This window comes from Petaurus breviceps, unplaced genomic scaffold (assembly GCF_028583685.1).
Source record: "Petaurus breviceps papuanus isolate PSGF00001 unplaced genomic scaffold, PetGlider_PUasm1.0 139, whole genome shotgun sequence".
NCBI classification, from domain to species: Eukaryota; Metazoa; Chordata; class Mammalia; order Diprotodontia; family Petauridae; genus Petaurus; species Petaurus breviceps.
In genome coordinates, this window is record NW_027185697.1 from 442,425 (window position 1) to 460,193 (window position 17,769).

At 42.6% G+C, this 17,769-nt stretch overlaps 1 protein-coding gene across 2 annotated transcripts in view; it reads right to left on the reverse strand.

The window, feature by feature from the left end:
* Window positions 1-5,706: 5,706 nt before the first annotated feature.
* The window catches only part of KCMF1 (potassium channel modulatory factor 1), a 125,099-nt gene continuing 113,036 nt past the window's right edge, over window positions 5,707-17,769 (reverse strand). For both annotated transcript variants that reach the window (XM_069065800.1, XM_069065807.1), the window contains exons 5-7: window positions 16,370-16,544; window positions 11,561-11,843; window positions 5,707-7,824 (exon numbers count right to left, since the gene is read on the reverse strand). In XM_069065800.1, the coding sequence (XP_068921901.1) occupies window positions 7,563-7,824; window positions 11,561-11,843; window positions 16,370-16,544 (720 nt within the window). In that variant the 3' untranslated portion in view covers window positions 5,707-7,562. The remainder of the gene's footprint in view (window positions 7,825-11,560; window positions 11,844-16,369; window positions 16,545-17,769) is intronic.

Here is a 17,769-nt window from a genome sequence, read left to right on the forward strand (position 1 = left end):
AGTTTTGGGCCTCTTCCACTAATCTAAGCAATGCACACTAGAGCGAAGGAGCCCAGTGCCTCACACATAGAAGGAATATGAGTGACATAAAGTAATGCTACTATCTTAATCGGTCAGGGTTGATGAAGTTACTGTGTCTTGGTTTGGTCTGATTTTAAAATGAAAAGTACTTATTCATCCCAATCTAATCCAATAAGTATTTATTTATTTAGCACTGGAGATGCAAATCCCAAATGAAAGACGGTCCCTGCCCTTGTGGAGCTTACATTCTACTGCGTACACACATCTGATAGGTATACACACATTAATTTAAGGAAGGAGGGAATACAGCCAGGAGAGCAGGAAAGGTTTGGTTGAAGTTGCTTAAGCTTAGCTTTGAATGGCTTCTAAGTAGAGGCGAGGAGGAAGTGCGTTCCAGGCATGGGGAACAAGGGTAAGAGAGTGCACAAAAGGCAAGGGCAATGATGCAAATTTAGCCCAGAAAGGCTGGATCCAGTTTATGAAGGGTTTTGAATGCTAGGTCAGCAATATTGTATTTTATCCTAGAGATGACAGCCACCTAAAATTTATGAGCAGAGGAATGACAGTCTCAGATATACTTTTGGAAGGTTATTTTGGCAGCTGTGGGGAGGATAATTTAGAGAGGGGAAGAAATTGGAAGATGGGAGGCCGATTAGGAACCTGTACCGAAAGTCATATGAGTGGTGGGAATCTAATGAGATGTGGGGAGCACGGGAACAGAACAATACCAATCTAGTGAACATCCCTTATTCCAGAGTCGAGGAAACAGGATCCGGGAGGGAATGGGTTTTCTGGATTTGAGCATACATTCTCTGCCTCTAGGGTCAATTCTTTTTCCATCAGACAGTCACAACTTCACTGTCCTCCAGGAGCTAAGGTCCTGGGCTTATGTGCAGAGTGAGGCAACAAGTGGGACCTAGTTCCCTTCATTTATTCTTTGTGAAGAGTACCAAAATGTTCACCATGTGGGGCTAATAGCAAGCTGCAAGGCAGGACTGATTTCCTGGGACTCCATGAGCCATCACAAATGCCAGGTGACCGTAGGAGACTTGACCCCAGGGAGCACCAGTTATGAACTGAACAATGCCAAGCCTAATGAAGAAGGTAAGGAAGGAAGAGTGGGGTCAGCATAGAAGGCAAAGAAGGACAAATGATGGCTTTTTCCGGTAAGGATTAAGGCACTACTACCAATTGCCTCAGCTGCTGCTGAGGGATCTTGGTACTACAGGCTATTGAGACGGATCCTGAACATAGCTAATACGTTAGTAATAAACAGCATACTGCCTAGGGAGGGGTGTCAAACATGGGCATCTGACTCGGAAGACCAAGTGCAGGCAGAAGTAGATTAAAATATAATTGGGAAAGTATTTAACAGAATAAACAAAAATACAATAACACATAGATGATATTACCATTTTAAAACTAGGTCAATATGGTGCCCACGGGGATCCTTATGTATGACTTAGTCATTCCATTTCTAGTTGAGTTTGTCACCCAAAAGCCCTTCGCTTGAGACTTGGGAATCAGCTCTCAATGGCCCCCAAACTGCAGTGTGACTAATACAAAATCCCTTTATGCGGGTATCCATGAATGTCAGAACACAAGAAACATTAATCTTGGGTTGTCATATAAAATGGTTCTTCCACTTTGTAATGGAACCAATTCAAATTTATTTAGACATGGTTAAAATTCTGCTCAAAGAATTGTGGCCTGCATAAAATGCCTTCAGAAAATGAATTCCAAAGAACCTTTCCATTGCAGGGGAGCCAACATGGTTCCCTGTGTGGAGTGGGAATTACCCGACTGACTCCAATAGCCTCCCAATTGGTCTTCCTGCTTCAACTCTGCCCCCTCCAAGTCACACCGCTGCCAAAGTGAAAATCCAGAAGCATTTCCCTGAGCAAGAAACTTCAATGGCTCCCTATCACCTCTATTCTAGTATAAAATACAGCCATCAGTCCCTTCAGCATCTGGCTCTTTTTGGGATGATTCCGCATTACTTCCCCTCACAAGCAGCTGTACTTCGGGCCTGGAACTCTCTCCCTCCTCACTTTCCCCTTATAATTCTGGCTCAAGACTTGGCTTAAGTGCCACCTCCTGACAGGCCCTTTCTGGTCACTTCAATGGCTAGTAGTGCCAATGCCTTATTTACACTATTTGCTCATCTATGGACTTGCTATTTCATCCTGGTAGAACGTAAGCTTTGTCTTTGAATGCTCAACCACTGTCACAGTAGTTGCATATTAAGTTTGTGTTGAATGGAACCACTTTTCTATTGAGGGATGGAGAGGAAGCACTTACGCCTGTTAAGTTAATGGACATCATGTGCAAAGATAATCACAGCTAATATTTATATATAGCGCTATATGCCAGGCACTATACTAAGCACTTTACAATTATTGTTTCTTCCTAATCAGAAAGAGAAGGGAAGGGGGGCATCTCCATGTGGACACATTATTCAGAGGGGAAGCACCAATGCTTTAATAACTGGGTGTTACTCTCTCTTTTGCCTAGCAAAGAGAAAGGCTATCTAAACACAGGGTGATGAAAAGCAAAATTAAGGCAATCCCTTATGGTAGTAAGTCCTTAGAACTATTTCAATAAAGCAAAGACACAAACATCAAGGAGGAGACTTGAAAGCGCTTTGAAGACTTGGTTCCATGCATACATGGATGTGTGTACGTGTGTGGGTGTGTGCATGGATGCGTGTGCGTGTGCTTGGGAAGATGAGGGAACCCAGAAATATGCTAATAAAGTTCTACACAGAATAAGCTGCCAACAGCTAAAGGTCAGTAAGAAAGGAATCAAATGGTACCTAATAATTCTTTACAAACTTGCTGAGCATTATCTATTTTGCTGGGCCTTTGAACAGCTTCCCTTCCAAAATCCAGGTCACGCCTCTATCTTGGGTCAGACCATCTATCAAGTGACCGGCTAATCGGCAGACCTAACTACCAGGGTCAGAGACAGTATGCTCAAACAGGTGCCTAGATTCCTCTTCCTATCTACCATTCCCTGTCTCCCCCAGGGCAAGGAGTGACAGCAAATGTTACACCTTCACATAAGGGCTGCTGCTGGGTTAGGGGAAGGATGAACTTCCTGAAGTCTGTTTACAAGTCACTTGTTACTTGACAAGAAAAGCCCTTGGAATCAGGTCCCAGCAGACCAATTAGAAAGAAATAAGGACAATTCTGAACTATAATGAAAGTCTTGGGAAAAGAGAATAAAATTTAGGGAGCTATCTTTTCTTAAAAACAACAACTTGTCACCACTTAGTTTTAGACTAGGGTCTCTTACATTCAAACACAGATGTGCCTAATTCTTCTAAGAATTCCTACCACATAGGTGGAAACAAAGAAACGCTATTAAGAATGGATTCAAGAGGTAGGCAAGTATTCCTTTCCTCTCTACCTTGCATCCCTCGCCCCCCACGCGTCTCTGTGCTCATTGGCTACAGCATTTAGTTCTCAAGATTGGTGCAAAGCATCCAGCGGACATTTGAGGAAAGGTAGTTGAATGGTTTGGCTTAAAAGGCTCCTAGGTAGGGTTCGGAAAAGGAAAAGTGAAAGTCAAACAGACGAAAAGGAGAGGTCTTTGGATCATCTTCAGAACAGACAACTTGCCTGGATGAAAACTTGGCAGACTTTTAACAAAAATGACCCTAATTCTGGTCCTTTAAAACTTGAAGTATTTCCTTACAGTAGTACTGGTTAGTACAGATGACTAGTCCACAGCTGCATGCTCCTTCAAGGACATATATTAAAGATTCTATACAAGTAAAGGAGAAATGACAAATTCCTTTGGGATTTTTAGGAGACTCTTTTGTATCCACGATGTTTACTGTTTCCAAATTACACTAGCCAACACAAGCCAGAAATCAACACTTTTTTTTTTTCCAATTACATCTTTCCTGGTTTTGCCCCTGACTTTGTCTTGCTCCTCTCTATATAATCCTGAAATCTCCACTAGAACTCTCCATAGGTTGTGTGGGAAGTGGAAGCTTTCCAAGGCCCTGATTTTTTGCTGCTCTAGAAAGTCTTGAGACCGAATCTTTTTCCCATCAGGAGTTTCTCAAAGATCCCCACCCCCTTCTAAGGGTCATTTCTGTCTCACAGCATAGGTAATATATGACTTTTCAAGACTGGGTGGCTATGAAGGATGTTGACCAGTCCTTGCTAGGAATAAGGAAATTTCATTCAACAGGATGCTTTTTTTTTGGGGGGGGGGAGCAGAGAAGAGAGGAAGGTTGAGGTCATATATAGACCTTAGAAAGGACCTTAGAGGTCATCTAGTCCAACCCCCTCATTGAACAGATTAGGGATATAAGGATGGGGGGAGGTGAATGGTTCAAGGTCACAGGGCAGAAAGCTAGGATTGTAACACAGGTCCAAACCCACAAGGTACAACCGTGCTTTAGGATTTGTCCTCAATTACTGCTTCCATTTCAGTTTAAGGTCTAGTAAGGAAATACTGGAAGAAAAACCACCCCCAAAAACGATAGTTAAAAAAAATTATTCCTTTATTAATTAAAAAAAACAACAACAAAACACCACCTCAGCCCTAATTCTGCTGTTTCTTTAAATCAATTCAATGCAATTTGGCATTTTATTTTTATTGCCCATACAAATTCTATTTCACGACCCTGTTGCTTCTTGGGGGAGCTTTGCTATTTTTAAAAAACGAAATCCCCTGGTGTTTCTTTCAATACAATTAAGAGTATAGGGATATCTCTGGAAAATCCCTCCTATATTTATCCTTATATTTTACTATTAGCTTTTGGGGATACCAGAACTCACTGTGTATACAATAGTATAGATTACAAAGGAGCAGAGACAGTAAAGGGTTCAATCACCCTTCCCACCTCAGTTTCACTTGGAAACATTGGGCAATGAACCTCTTCTACTGCAAAGGGAACAAGACACGCCTTTACTGATGTGCTAATAGAAAGTAAATGAAATGTCAGAAAATAGTCCAAGATTATAGCTAAAACAGTCATCAGGACAGGACTAGACCAGAGTGATCTGAAAATGTAGCTAAAATAAATGCAAAGTTCTATCCATTTGCTTGTTTTTTTCCTCATCAGTCTTTGAAGCATATTTTCATTCAATAGTATGAGAGAAATCAGTGTGATAATACTAATTTAAAAAAACAAAGCAAAAAGGACACAAGAATTGGTAGAGCGTAAGTTATGAAAAGAAAGTTACTTTTCTATATATGTGCACCTAAATCTAGACACACACACAAACCACACACACACACACACACTCTCTCTCTCTCTCTCTCTGAGTTTTTCTATCTTAAACATATTGCATTTATCCCGGATAGAAAGTGGATGAAATATTTGTAAATCTTTGCTAAAAACAAAATAAGGAATGCTCTGACACGTTGGGATATTCTGAAATGTTAAATTGGCATTGAGACAGTCCTCAACAGATCTGTGCATTAGTCTCTGATGTTCAAAAAGAACAAAAAATGGCTTTTCCATTTTCCAAGAAATTTTGAGGAAAAGGAGTGAGTATGACTCATTTCTCCTTTGTACCCCCCGAAGGAACAAATTCACACAAAACCAAGATTGCTCCATTTAGGATGAAGGGGACAATATACCTGGGCTGGCGAGTCCCAATTTGAAATCCTGGAGTAGAGCAGTCAGGATAGTTCACCAACACCAAAGAAATTCAACTGAACAACAGTCTTGAAAATGCTTTATTGAACTGTGTGTCTTATTGTAATGTGCAGAAGATGTGTTTGAAAAGACTACAGCTTGAAAATTGTTTTTGAAAGTCCTCAACAATCAATAAAAAAATCCCTACTGGGGTTAACTGCTAGGATAACCAGAGGCCTAGTGTAAAATTTTTCCCTTAAAACATTTTTCGTTGCAGAGACTAAAGAAAACAAACCTATTATTATGTGGAAACCATTGGAATCTGAAGCTTCTTTAGGAAAATGAAAATGAAACAAACCTTTTTTTTTTTTTGACATGTGAGATGACTTTTTTTTTGGTTACTTTAGATTAACATACACGTCACAGTTCTCTTAAGAACACCAGTGGGTATTCAAGTCTGTAATTTAATTCTAAAATGTTTGAATCATTACAGAAATGGAAGGACACAGAAAAAGAAGGCAAGTAAAGAATGGCAAGTGAAGGAGAGAAAGGGAGAGAGAAAAGGGAACTGGAAAAGACATGATTATAGATAAGCCTAGTTGTAAATTTCTCAGAAGCTGTGCGAACTTTGTTTTAATGTCCTAAAGTTTACATTCCAAAACAATTCCCTCCCCATCCCTGCCAACCCCACCACCCCTATCCCAGCTGCTGTCCCTGCCTCAGGTAAATTATGAAAGTCTATGCACAAAAAAAACCCGCTGTACATTTTTTCCTTTTTTTTTTTACATAGAGGATTAATAATATAGGCATGTAGGTGGCATGATTCAATTAAAAGGCTTTTACTTTTTATGCCAGAAAACCCCAATAAATAAAAGGTGCTAAAGTTAGCATTAAGAATTCAGTTGTAATATATTGACAAAGTCTGGGAAGTCACATCCTCAAGCTCCCCCGGTACTGACAAGTCTTTGCAAACTAGAAGCAAATACATAAATAACTCAAAATATGATTGAGAAGGTGAGGCTTTTAAAAAACTAAGACAACATAATCCAGGTTAACTTTGTTGAACAGTGAATAAATGAATTCATCTACACCTGAATAAAACATGTTTAACAATTGAAAAATTTGAAACAACCACAAAAAAGTAAAAACTTTGAACAAATATGAACAGGATTTGATTTGGAGGGCACCCAGACGCCCTTGCAGCAGATTTCAACAGTAGCTTTACTGTGGTGTCTTCTCGGATGCATTAAAGAGGCTGAACTCCACGTGGGCAGCCAAGCAGAGCAGTCCCCCAGGGCGAGGGGCTTCGCCCTGCAAAGGGCCCACTCCACAGCACAGCTGGCGTCACGTGCTCGAGGCACAGAAAGGAAGGGGGTGATTCAGTCAGATGTTCGGACATTATTCAAAAGCTACTTCATGGCTGCAAACGGCTGGCACACACTCACTCTTGGGCCATGTAGCCTTTGAATAATGTCGGGGAAAGCTTTGGGTCTCATATAGCTTTACTCCTTGTATTTGTTTTTAAATGACAAGGTCACTAAAACTCATGCACGCTGCAAAAAACCTCATGCAGTAGTTAAGGTAAACCATCCAAGCAGTTTTATTCATTAATATTCATAAATACACACAGCAGCTTCATTAGAGATTTCAATTTTCCTCTTCAGTTTGAATGTGGAATATTAGGAGCCTTTTGCATGTCGAGGTACAGGAAGCAGGATCACCCCTGCACTGCTACCTACATTTACCTGCTAGAAGTAAAAATTAGTTAAGTGGAAATGATTATCATATATATTTTTTTCTCTCTTCCTTTTGAATGTACACAATGTAACAAGAGTGACAGACCTGAAATTACAATCACCAAAACAAACCCAAGATAGCTGTTGTCCACTTTCATTGGCAAATACAGCACAGAGGACACTGTCTGCGAATTGGGGTGTCATCAAAGAGGAGGTGGTGGAGGCTCATTCCCTTTATTACTCTCTTTTAAATTTAGGTTTTCTAAAGCAACATCTAAAGGCATAATATCTACACAGCCCATAGCACCAAAATCGGCAATTTCCCCCCGCTCGTCCTCATCGGAGGACGAACTTTCTTCACGCATCAAAGTGGACAGCAGAAGCTCCTGGACAAATAGGCTACGGTCTGCCCGCTCACTTTCCATCGACTGACGCTCTGTTTCAGACATCTTGGGATCGTTTAACCTGGAGGGCAGCAAAAGAAAACAGAATCGGTCAAAGGTGGCTGATGATGGGGTGAGTTCAAAGGCCCTAAGAGGGAGGCCAGGCAGCAACGTTACGCCTGTGCCCCTCTGCCAAATAGTTCTTGCATGGACAGAGGGCTCTTTTCTTTGGTATGGAGATCTGTGCCATCCAAGGTAAAACTTGGTTTAAAAGCAGGGTTCACATGGTAAAACAAAATGGACACTCAGAAGCTGACATTTCTGGCCTGCTCTGATTTCCAGCCATTAGAACCTCCCATGCCTCACGTGGGTTCTCAGAGGCCATGCTCTCACAGGCCCTCCCAAGTACACAGGCTTCTTCCAGGAAGACTGGAAGCCTGGTGTCTGAGGACAAGACTAGAAGTCAGAGGCTCCTAAGGAGGCTGGCCACAGGTCGATGACGTTCTCAACCACAGCAACTTTTAGAAACCAACCATCTCCAACTGTGCTCTCGAAGGGAGTGCCACACACTGAGAAACCTTAGAACTCACGAGTACTGAACAGAAACACTCCTTGGGTCTCAGTTTCTTCATTGTAAAATAGCAAGTACAAATTAACCCACTTCCCTCCTATGCTGAGAAAGGACTACATGTTAGCATGGTTCTATAAGAAATTAGGCCTTAAAAAAGTAAACAGATGTTTTTATAGAAAGCTGGATTTGCAGGAATAGCAGCACCTGGCAACTGAAAGGCTAGCAAAAAACATCCTCCATGAGACACGATTTAAATGTAATTAGATGTCTGCAGAAAAGGGGCTTAGCTGAGTCCTATTTCCCATAGACATCTGTTTTTCTGACCCCTGCCCCACTCTTTCTTTTCTTTGCCACTAAAAAAACAACTTCAGATATTCACATTTCTTTCCTTACAGGGCTAAGAGGGAAGGAAGTGGACAAGATGAGGCTCCATCTCCCAGGTTTCTTGCTCAGAGCTTAAAGCTGTCCACCTCTTAGGCAGGAATCAGACTTCAGTTTTGGCTCCAAAGAAACAAAGGGAAAGATGTGGAACGGGGATTGGAAAAGGGACCAATGGGGAAAGTACAGTGGAAGAACAAGAAGAAAGTGGAAGGATAGAGATTTTTCCATCAAATAATCACAATGTATTGCCAGAAGAACAAAAAGCAGTTTTTGTTTCCACATTTCTTTTAGCAGCTGAAAGCAACTGGTTTTCTTGTGGCCAGGTCGCTTCATAGACCCAGAAGAATGGACCCAGGAGGCTGTGGCAGCAGCAGGACATTGGGCTCTTGGGGTCAGATCAATGCTAGGGGAGCAGAGAATAACTCCTAAATCACCTGTGGAATGACTTGTTCTCAAGGCAAGAAAGCAAACTAAGCTAAGGCTCTAAAGAATGGCCTTCAAGGGGGCACAGAGGGTCTGTGGGTAATTTCTTTGTGATAAGAATGCAATGGCAAGATGGTGCCTGGTGAGGTGAGCTGTAAATTTTCACTAAAAACAAAAAGTGTCCAAAGCCTAAATAAAGCTGAGATCTTTAGCCTAAAGAAAAAATCTTCCCATCCCTCTTGGGATAGGAGTGAATGGTTAGTAGGGCAGGTGAAGGTCTACTACATTTACCTGCTTAGTAAGAGGCCAGTCTGAATTAATCAGGGTAGGCTGGCTTCTTTTTGGACAAAGCTAGTACCTGGAAAGGCTGCTTCCAGGGACAGGGCCGGGAAAGGGCTTACCACAGTCTGAAACTAGGCTACATTTGGACTGTGGAAGTGAACTGCACACTCCCTGGTAGGATCAGTGAATCCCCTGCCCCCGTGAAGACCAGGAAAGAAGAGGCAAGGTGAGAAAAATCAGACTACATCTGAGGTCTGACCCATCAATCAGCCAGTGCCTGTCCTGATACCTGAAGACATGCTTGCCCTATCAGCTTTAGGTTTCCCTTGTCCTGGACGAGGTGAAGGAGAAGGAACATGGTATTATTTGAGGGCATCTGACCGACTATAAAGCCAGGCTCTGTATAAGCCTGAGGCCTGTGTTCCCAATGGTGTTGTAGGTAATTTCTGGTATATCATCTCTCCTAGATGGTGGCAAGAGTCTGTGGTAAACCAATGGTGATTAATAATGAACCCAATTAAAAAACTTTTTGAGTAGTGGAAATCCTATTAGGAATATTGGCAAAGCACACTGGATCTTAAGAATGTGCACTAGACTCCTTGGGCAAAGTCATTCTGTACTTCAGAGGACGCCAATCTGCTGTTGGGCAGGAGGGTGAGGTCCAGGGCCCTGGGGAACAAGCTCCATCTTTAGACCAGAGCAAGCCAGGTGAACCCACGCCTGAGAGAGGAACCCTGAGACAGGGTTGGGAGAGAACAGGCCTACCCTCTGAAGACATGCACCCTCATCTGAGCAGTGGTGGCTGTCACTTGGGGCCCTCCATAAGCTGAGGGTTTATCTGAAAAAAGAAATCTAAGCAGAACGCCAGGGTGGGTGAACCGATCTGTGTCTACTGCTTCCCTTCAGAAGAGAACAGGACACGTGGAATACGCTGACCCAAGCATGGCTACTACTTTAAAAGCCAGTTTAGGCCCATGACAGATGTTGGTCTTGCTTTCCTGATTCACTTTTCCAATTTATATTCTACCTTCCTCTACTTTTTTTTTTTTGGAGGGGGAAGGTAGGGCATTTGGGGTTAAGTGACTTGCCCAAGGTCACACAGCTAGTTTTTGTGTTAAGTATCTGAGGCTGGATTTGAACTCAGGTCCTCCTGACTCCAGGGCCGGTGCTCTATTCACTGTGCCACCTAGCCACCCCCTTCCTCTACTTTCTGAAGAGGCTCAGTTTTCTTGGTTTTAAGCTCTGTTAATAACAAATCCACAGCTCATTGTTTCATTTTCCTTCCTTTCCTGTATCCTTCTGGAATTCACAAACTCCAGTGGTTGCGTGATGTGATTCCAGAAGAGAGCCATTCCCCAAGCGGCCATGCAAAGCTGGCTTTGGCCATTACTTGCATATGCTGACCCTGTGGCTTGTTATTTAACTGTGCTGACATGCTGCGGTCCAGCTGTGCAGGACCTATATTCAGGGAAGGTCTGTAACATCCATGTCCCTTTTAATACTCTCAGCAGTATGAAAGAAAACAAAGAGAAGGCAAAAGTGAACTATGTCCACAGCTTTGTCTAATATTACCTGTACATGAACTATCATGATAGGTAAGCTTTCTGGACAATAAAGAAAATTATACCCAGAGCAGATGAAGTGATACAGAAAAACACTTTCAAAATAAGTACCTGGCCAACCCTACTCTAAGGAGGCAGCATGGAAGAATGAAAAGGACACTGGGTCGGTAAGGTCGAAGACTTTGACTGGTGAGATCTGCAACAATCCCTTGCAGCCTCATCTCTAAAATGGGATCATAATACCCGTACAATCTACTCGGGTATTTGGAGGAATCAATGGACCATGATGGCAAATAATAAATCATGGCAATAACTACAGTGTATGTGAAGGGCTTTGGAAACCCAGCAGCATTTCTCAAAGAGAAGCTCTATTCATTGTCAGACCAGGCCATTCAGCAAGGAGCGAGTCCAGCTGTCCAAGACAACTCAGCGAAACATGCGACATGGAACAGCCTTAGGAGCTGTGGGCTTCCCAGCTGACGGAAACATGAGGCTTTACAACTCAGATGTCGGGAGGAAAGGCAAAGTTAATTTCGGATGAATTCTCCAATACTCAGCGTCTAAACAAAACCCCCTGAGAACGGCAAAGAGCCAGCTACCTCGTAAGCAGGAACTGGGAGTTCTGAACGGTCTGCTGACTGTTTTCCGTATTTGTCGTGTTGGTTGTTGCTGTTGACTGTGTGATTGTAGTGGTGACGCTGCTGGCGTTGGTGCGCCGGGTTGCATTCCGCGCGGTCTCCAGCTGTTGCCGTGCTGCCTGTGCGTGTTGTCGTTCTAGCTGCAGCTGCATCTGCAGCTGCTGTAACTGAGAAGCTGAGGGGCCAGAAGAATTGAGCTGTCCTCCCGCAGAACGTCTCACTCCTGATAACTGAGATAAAAGCTCTGCCAACAGAAATGGAGAAAGGCTGTAATCTAGTACGCCTAGATGGGCACAAGGAAATGTGCCATAACTCAGAGAAAAAGCACCATAAAACATGTCAGCATCAAAGCCAGAGACGCCTGGATAAAGGCCCCCTGGTAATTCAGAGCCAACGATGCCCTGTGTCAATGACTCATCGCTCTGATTATTCAGGGCAAACATGACATGGGACAAAGGCTTCCTCTCATTACTCAGCACTTCTGGGCTGTCTCCCCATACCTCTAAGTGATCTAGACTCAGGGGATGTTTAAGAAGACTGGTTTAGAACAGTGGTTCTCAGATCTACAGGGGGAGGAGAGGGAACAGTTACCCCAAGAGGTCCTCAAACCCACATCAACACACACCAGTCATTTTCACTTTGTTTTTCAGCTTAAGCAGAATCTCTGGTATGACTTAAATATATTGAATAAGCAAACAAACTTTCTGTTGACTGTGTCATACAAATATCTACTATTTTTTCAAATGTATATGTACACTACTGTGATCAATAAAAAACAATTCATTTAAGAACATTTCTGAAATCATAGTAGTTTTTTAATCAATTATTTGAATTCTCAATAAATGGATACTAAGAGTACAATTATTATTAAGTAGAAATCAAAAAAAAAATCTATTGATGTTAAAAAACACTTTTAAGCTTGAAAAGATTGGAAACCCCTGAACGGAAGATAGCTTTGTTAAAGCAACAGATCCATCAAGAATGTCTTTCCGATTCCCCACTCTTTTGGTCTGTGTCTGGTACTGACTTTCTCCTTCAGAGAAACAATACCATGCTTTTAAAAAGTTTTTAAAGATGTACGGCTATCTTTCTTCTTTACATTATTTATATTCTGGGCTTAGCGTAGGGCCTGACACATGACTTGACTTTCATTTCAGAATATTTCTCATTTCCCCTTCCTATCTTGTGAGTCATCCCCTTGCAATGAACAATTAAAAAAAAAGGAAAAAACCCCAGTTCAACAAAACTAACCAATATATCAAATGAGTCTGAGAGTGCATGCATCGAGAAGCTCAGCCTGCAAAGTCTAATCCTGGCTCTGCTGGAAACCCCCATGTGACCATGGGCAAGAGACTTCGCATCTCTGCTGACAGAGCTGAGCCCTTCTGGCTTCTCTGGTGCAGGAGGCTGCAGTTGGAGCACTGTGCTCAGGAAAGGGCACAGGCCACAAAAAGGTGGCTAACGTAGGGAAGAAAGACTTAGAAAATCCGTCAAGGGAAGACAGGCTGAAGAAACTCAGACTGTTAAACCTAGAGAACAGAAAATAGAATGTGCCCTAACTGTGCTCAGTTCTCAGCCAGTTCAAACCAGCTGGAGAAACAATCTGTAAACTATACAAACCGTGGCTTGAGTTGCTGTGTGGTAGGTAACTGCTTAGACAGAGAAACAGTGACAGAAAACATCCATATTCTGATTAACCTTATGAGTCTGTTTTGTTGACTTTTTTTTTCTGGAGAGCCGGCTGCTGACCTTCATCAGTGCACCACTGATTGTACTTTTCAGTTATATAGTACTCGAGGGAAACACATTTTGGCTCAACATAAGAACATTTTTCTAACGACCAAAAGGCTCCAAACTGAAATGGGCTGTCTAGGAGGAAGTGAGCTCACCCACGGCTGCTGCAGAGGGCATCCTGATAAGAGGTCACTGGAAGGGACTTTAGAGAGAGCGTCTAGTCTAACTCTTTCATAAATAAAAGGGCGGCACACTGAAATGAGACATGAAGTGACCTGTCCAAGGGCGAACACGTAATAAACAGCAGACCTGGAATTCAAGCCCAAGGACAGTGACTTCCCATCTGGGGCTCGTTCCTTCTCCAGACTCCTGCGCTCTCTCTGCCATCTCTGAGTCCCCCTGATTACCTGCCAGGTCCAGATTTACCTTGCTAGCCTCCCTTCTGCCTTGCCTTTTCAACTCTGACAGATCCCAGATGTCCATCCAGTCGCCGTTAATTCCTAGACACGACCTTCTTGCTGGGACAGAGAAGGCTCCTGTTTCCCTCACTGAGCTCTTCACATTGACTGCTGACTTCTGACCTACCTGACCCCTTCTATTCACTCATACCCTGCTGCTTGACTTGTCCTGCCTGCTTCTTCCTGGTTGACACTTACTCTGACGCATGTACAGACTTGCCATGTTCTTCGTCTGTCCTTTCTGTCACTGGTCTTGGCCTCAGGGTGCATGTGGTACTCCAAGCTCCTTGGAGTGACCAGCAAACCTCTAGATCACAGAGCCCCAGAGCTGAAAGGAACCCCTTAGAAGGCCAGCTAATGAAGCCTTGCCAAACAGCCTGGTCCTGACTAATTTAGTCAGGTGGAAATGCTTCAAAATCAGGGCAACAGAAACGCATGCTGACCCATTCTTGTGCTTCTTGGTCGTCTATCCCAGAGGAAGCTTCTTTACAGGAGCGCCTCCCCTAACTATAACAGAATTCTGCAGGAAGAGGAGGGAATTTACCACAACAGAATTCTGATTGACCTAAAGGTAACAAAGAAAAATCATGTGCATCAGCTAATCCAATTCCTTTTTAATTTTTAGAAGTAAAAGGAAACAGAAATATTTGTCAAATTTGCTATTTGCACAAGGCAAGAGAAGCCCATACTGTGAGATGTAGGTGAAGGGGGGATCAGGCGGTCCCTGTGCGTGGCAGCTTAGGTTCCTCTTGGCTGTTCACACTCATCTCCTTCATCATGCCTAATGGGGTCTTTGTTCCACCAATACAGAACCAGTCCTGTGGCAAGCACCACTTCAGCCCTAACCTGACAGGGCCACTGCAGGTTCCAACAAGACTATGGGTGCAAAGAGCTTTGTGGCCCTGAAGGAGCTACATGCCAGCTCTGACCTTCAGAAGCCTCCTTTCACTGGGATGGCTCACCTTTCACTCTCTGTAAGTGGTCATCTGTTCTTCACTCAAGCAGATTAATGAAAGAGAGTGTATTCAAGTGTTATTCACGGGAAAGCTAGGTGATAAGGTAGATGGAGCGGTGGACCTGGACCCCAGTGCTGCCTCAGACACATACTAGCTGAGACCCCAGGCAAGTCCTTTAACCTCTGTCCCTCTCAGTTTCTACGTCTGTAAAATGGGGATAATAATAACAGCACCTGTATCCCAGGCCTGGACATGTCTCGTGGATATCTTCCTGCTGGCATCATAAATTAAACAACTCTGTAGTCACCTCCATATGCCCCACCATCCTTCTCCTCACCAGTCTGCAGCCTGCCAGTAATTCCTGCCTCTTCTTTCTCCTTCACCTGCATCGCGCCTTCTCTTCCACTCACCGAGATGGCCACACCCCACAGCTAGGCTAGACTACTCTAATATCCTCCTTGCTAGTAATTTTTCCCTTCTTCAATTAATCAATCAATCACAAAGCCATCAAATAACTTTCCTGAAAAGCAGGTCTTAGGATATCCTTGCCCTACTCAAAAATCTCCAGTGACTCCTACCACTTTTTGGACCAAGTACAAGCTTCTTAGCCTCCCATCGAAGGCCTTACACATCGCGGCTTCTCTCTGCCCACTTTGGGTTTTACTTCACATGCCTCTGCTTCCCATACTTTATATTCCAGTTAGACAGGGTCATTAGCTGCTGTGTCATGTCCAGTCTCCATGCATTCGAACCCTTCTTCCTCTCCCCGTCTTCTTTCCTCCATTTAGGGGTCCCACTGCTCTCAGCCATTAATGCTCTCCTTCCCTGTCAAGTTATGTTGGATTTACTACTTTATTGTCTAGCAGGACAGAAGCTCTTTGAGAGCAGGGACTATGCTTTTAAAAATCACAACATTTTTAATTGGTTTACAAAGGAGCCACAGACTCCAAATGGCATAAGCAGGGAAGAAGTCGGAGTGCGCAGACATTTCTGAACAAGCTTTCACTCTTACCCAAGCCTACTGCTTCAACAGGATGGCCTAGTTTTAAACAAAAAGTATTTACAATCATTGCTAACTGCAGTTTGGAGTTCAAAGCAGAATTATAAACTCATGGTTTCTGGAGTGGTGAGCAAGGAGGATCAGTTAGGAACTTTGTTTCCCGATATTTTTTCACTTATATATTCACAAGCCATTAGAAGATACATTTTTCCAGCATCTTGCCTTTATATTCTTGTGTTTTCATAAGATCTTCTTGTGATTTTACACAAAGACAAACATGTTCCTGTTTGACTTTTGTATAAGAAAAGATTAATTTTTAAAGTATTTTTTCTTTAGGGCATAAAAACATAAGAGAAAATGTCATCAAAAGATTCACTTATTTCTTCCACTACTCAGTGCTTGGGAAGAAACTACAGCAAAAACTATAGTAAAGCAAAGTGATTCATGTTTTATATTACCGTCATGTAACATTTTAAGGATTTTTAAATTTTAGATGAAAATATACCAAAAACTGGTAGCTGTTTGATGGTCGGAGAACAAAAACATACATATCAGAATCAAAATTTATAAGATAAAAAGACAAAGCAATTTTCTTTATGAGGCAAATACAAAAAGGTCTTACCAGCGATAGGATCCATGGCTTCCCTATTGCTTGGAGAGTATGAACTCTGTGAAGAAGAAAGCCCACCAGTAGAACTGCTAGTAAAGTGCATGTTTGATCTACGGGCCCGAGGACCTCCTAGCCCCCGGCCAGGGTGAAACATTCTACGTACATGTCGAACACCACTCGATTCATCGTAACCCACAAGTTAAGAAAATAAGCCAAATGGCTCATGGAAATTAATATAAGCTTAACCGTTGCTAGGTGGGCAAATAGATTCTTCTATTTGCTTTTGGCACCCAAGTGAAACATCCTGTTCTGTCTTTAAGCTACCACTCAAATGGAGAACAAGCCATGCTGCTTGAAACCAGTAAAGAATGAAATGTTGGCATCTGAATAGAGGACCACCTCACTCACTCTGGACAGACTTCTAATAGTCACCCAGAACGAAGACAGGAATGTGGCTGGCCAGCAGACAGTCATCATCAGGTTCATATACTTTCTTTCATAAGAAATGTCTAACTCTCACTTCTACTCTGAGATAATGGCATGAAAAATAAAGCAGTCGATTGTAGCATCAGAATACATAGACCCAAGTGATGAATGATAGCTAAGAGAACCCTACTTACTAAAGGTAGGTTTAAAGTTTCTTAGCCTGTTCTCTCATCCTTTGGTTTAGGTGTGCAGGGTGATTTGGTCTAGCAGTGGACAGCCCTAGCCCTATCCTAGCTTACCCTGAGGGTCTTATTGATAAGAAATCAGAGTCTTCAAACTCTTCATGAATTTCTGCCAACCCCTAGACTTTCCTAGGCAGAAGGGCTTCCATCTATCAAATGAGAGAATGAGACTACATCACCTCAAAGGTCCCTTTTCATGATAAACTCCTATCACTCCTATTCACCATGATGACTCAAGAGAGCATGAAAGGGCTTTTAGAAATATTTCAATCAGAATGGTAAAAACTTAAAGCCAATAAAAATGATTCGTCCACTCCCCATCAAGGTCTTCTCCCTAGACCCAGGGCTAAATCCATCCCAAAGTGGATACCTGGGTTTACCAGCAAGGAAAACAAGATTTAATCCATAAGCTTTTGTATGGGAAGAATGGTTTTTACATTTTAAAATCTTATTTTAAACTGTAAAAGTGCCCTTAGCTCAAAGGCTACATGGACACAGGGAGTGTGACCATCAGCCATGGGCTCTCTATCTTTTTTTGTGCCATGGACCCTTTTGACAGCCCAGTAAAGTCCATGAACCTTCTCAGAATAAGGTTTGAAAGTGCATAAAACAAAATATATAATATCAAGAAGTAAACCAATTATGCTGAAATACAATTATCTGGTTAAGAACTCTTGCCCTAGGGCAATGCTGGTTAAATGCATTTGTGCTGTAATTAAGACATATGGTTACAACTTGGTTTTT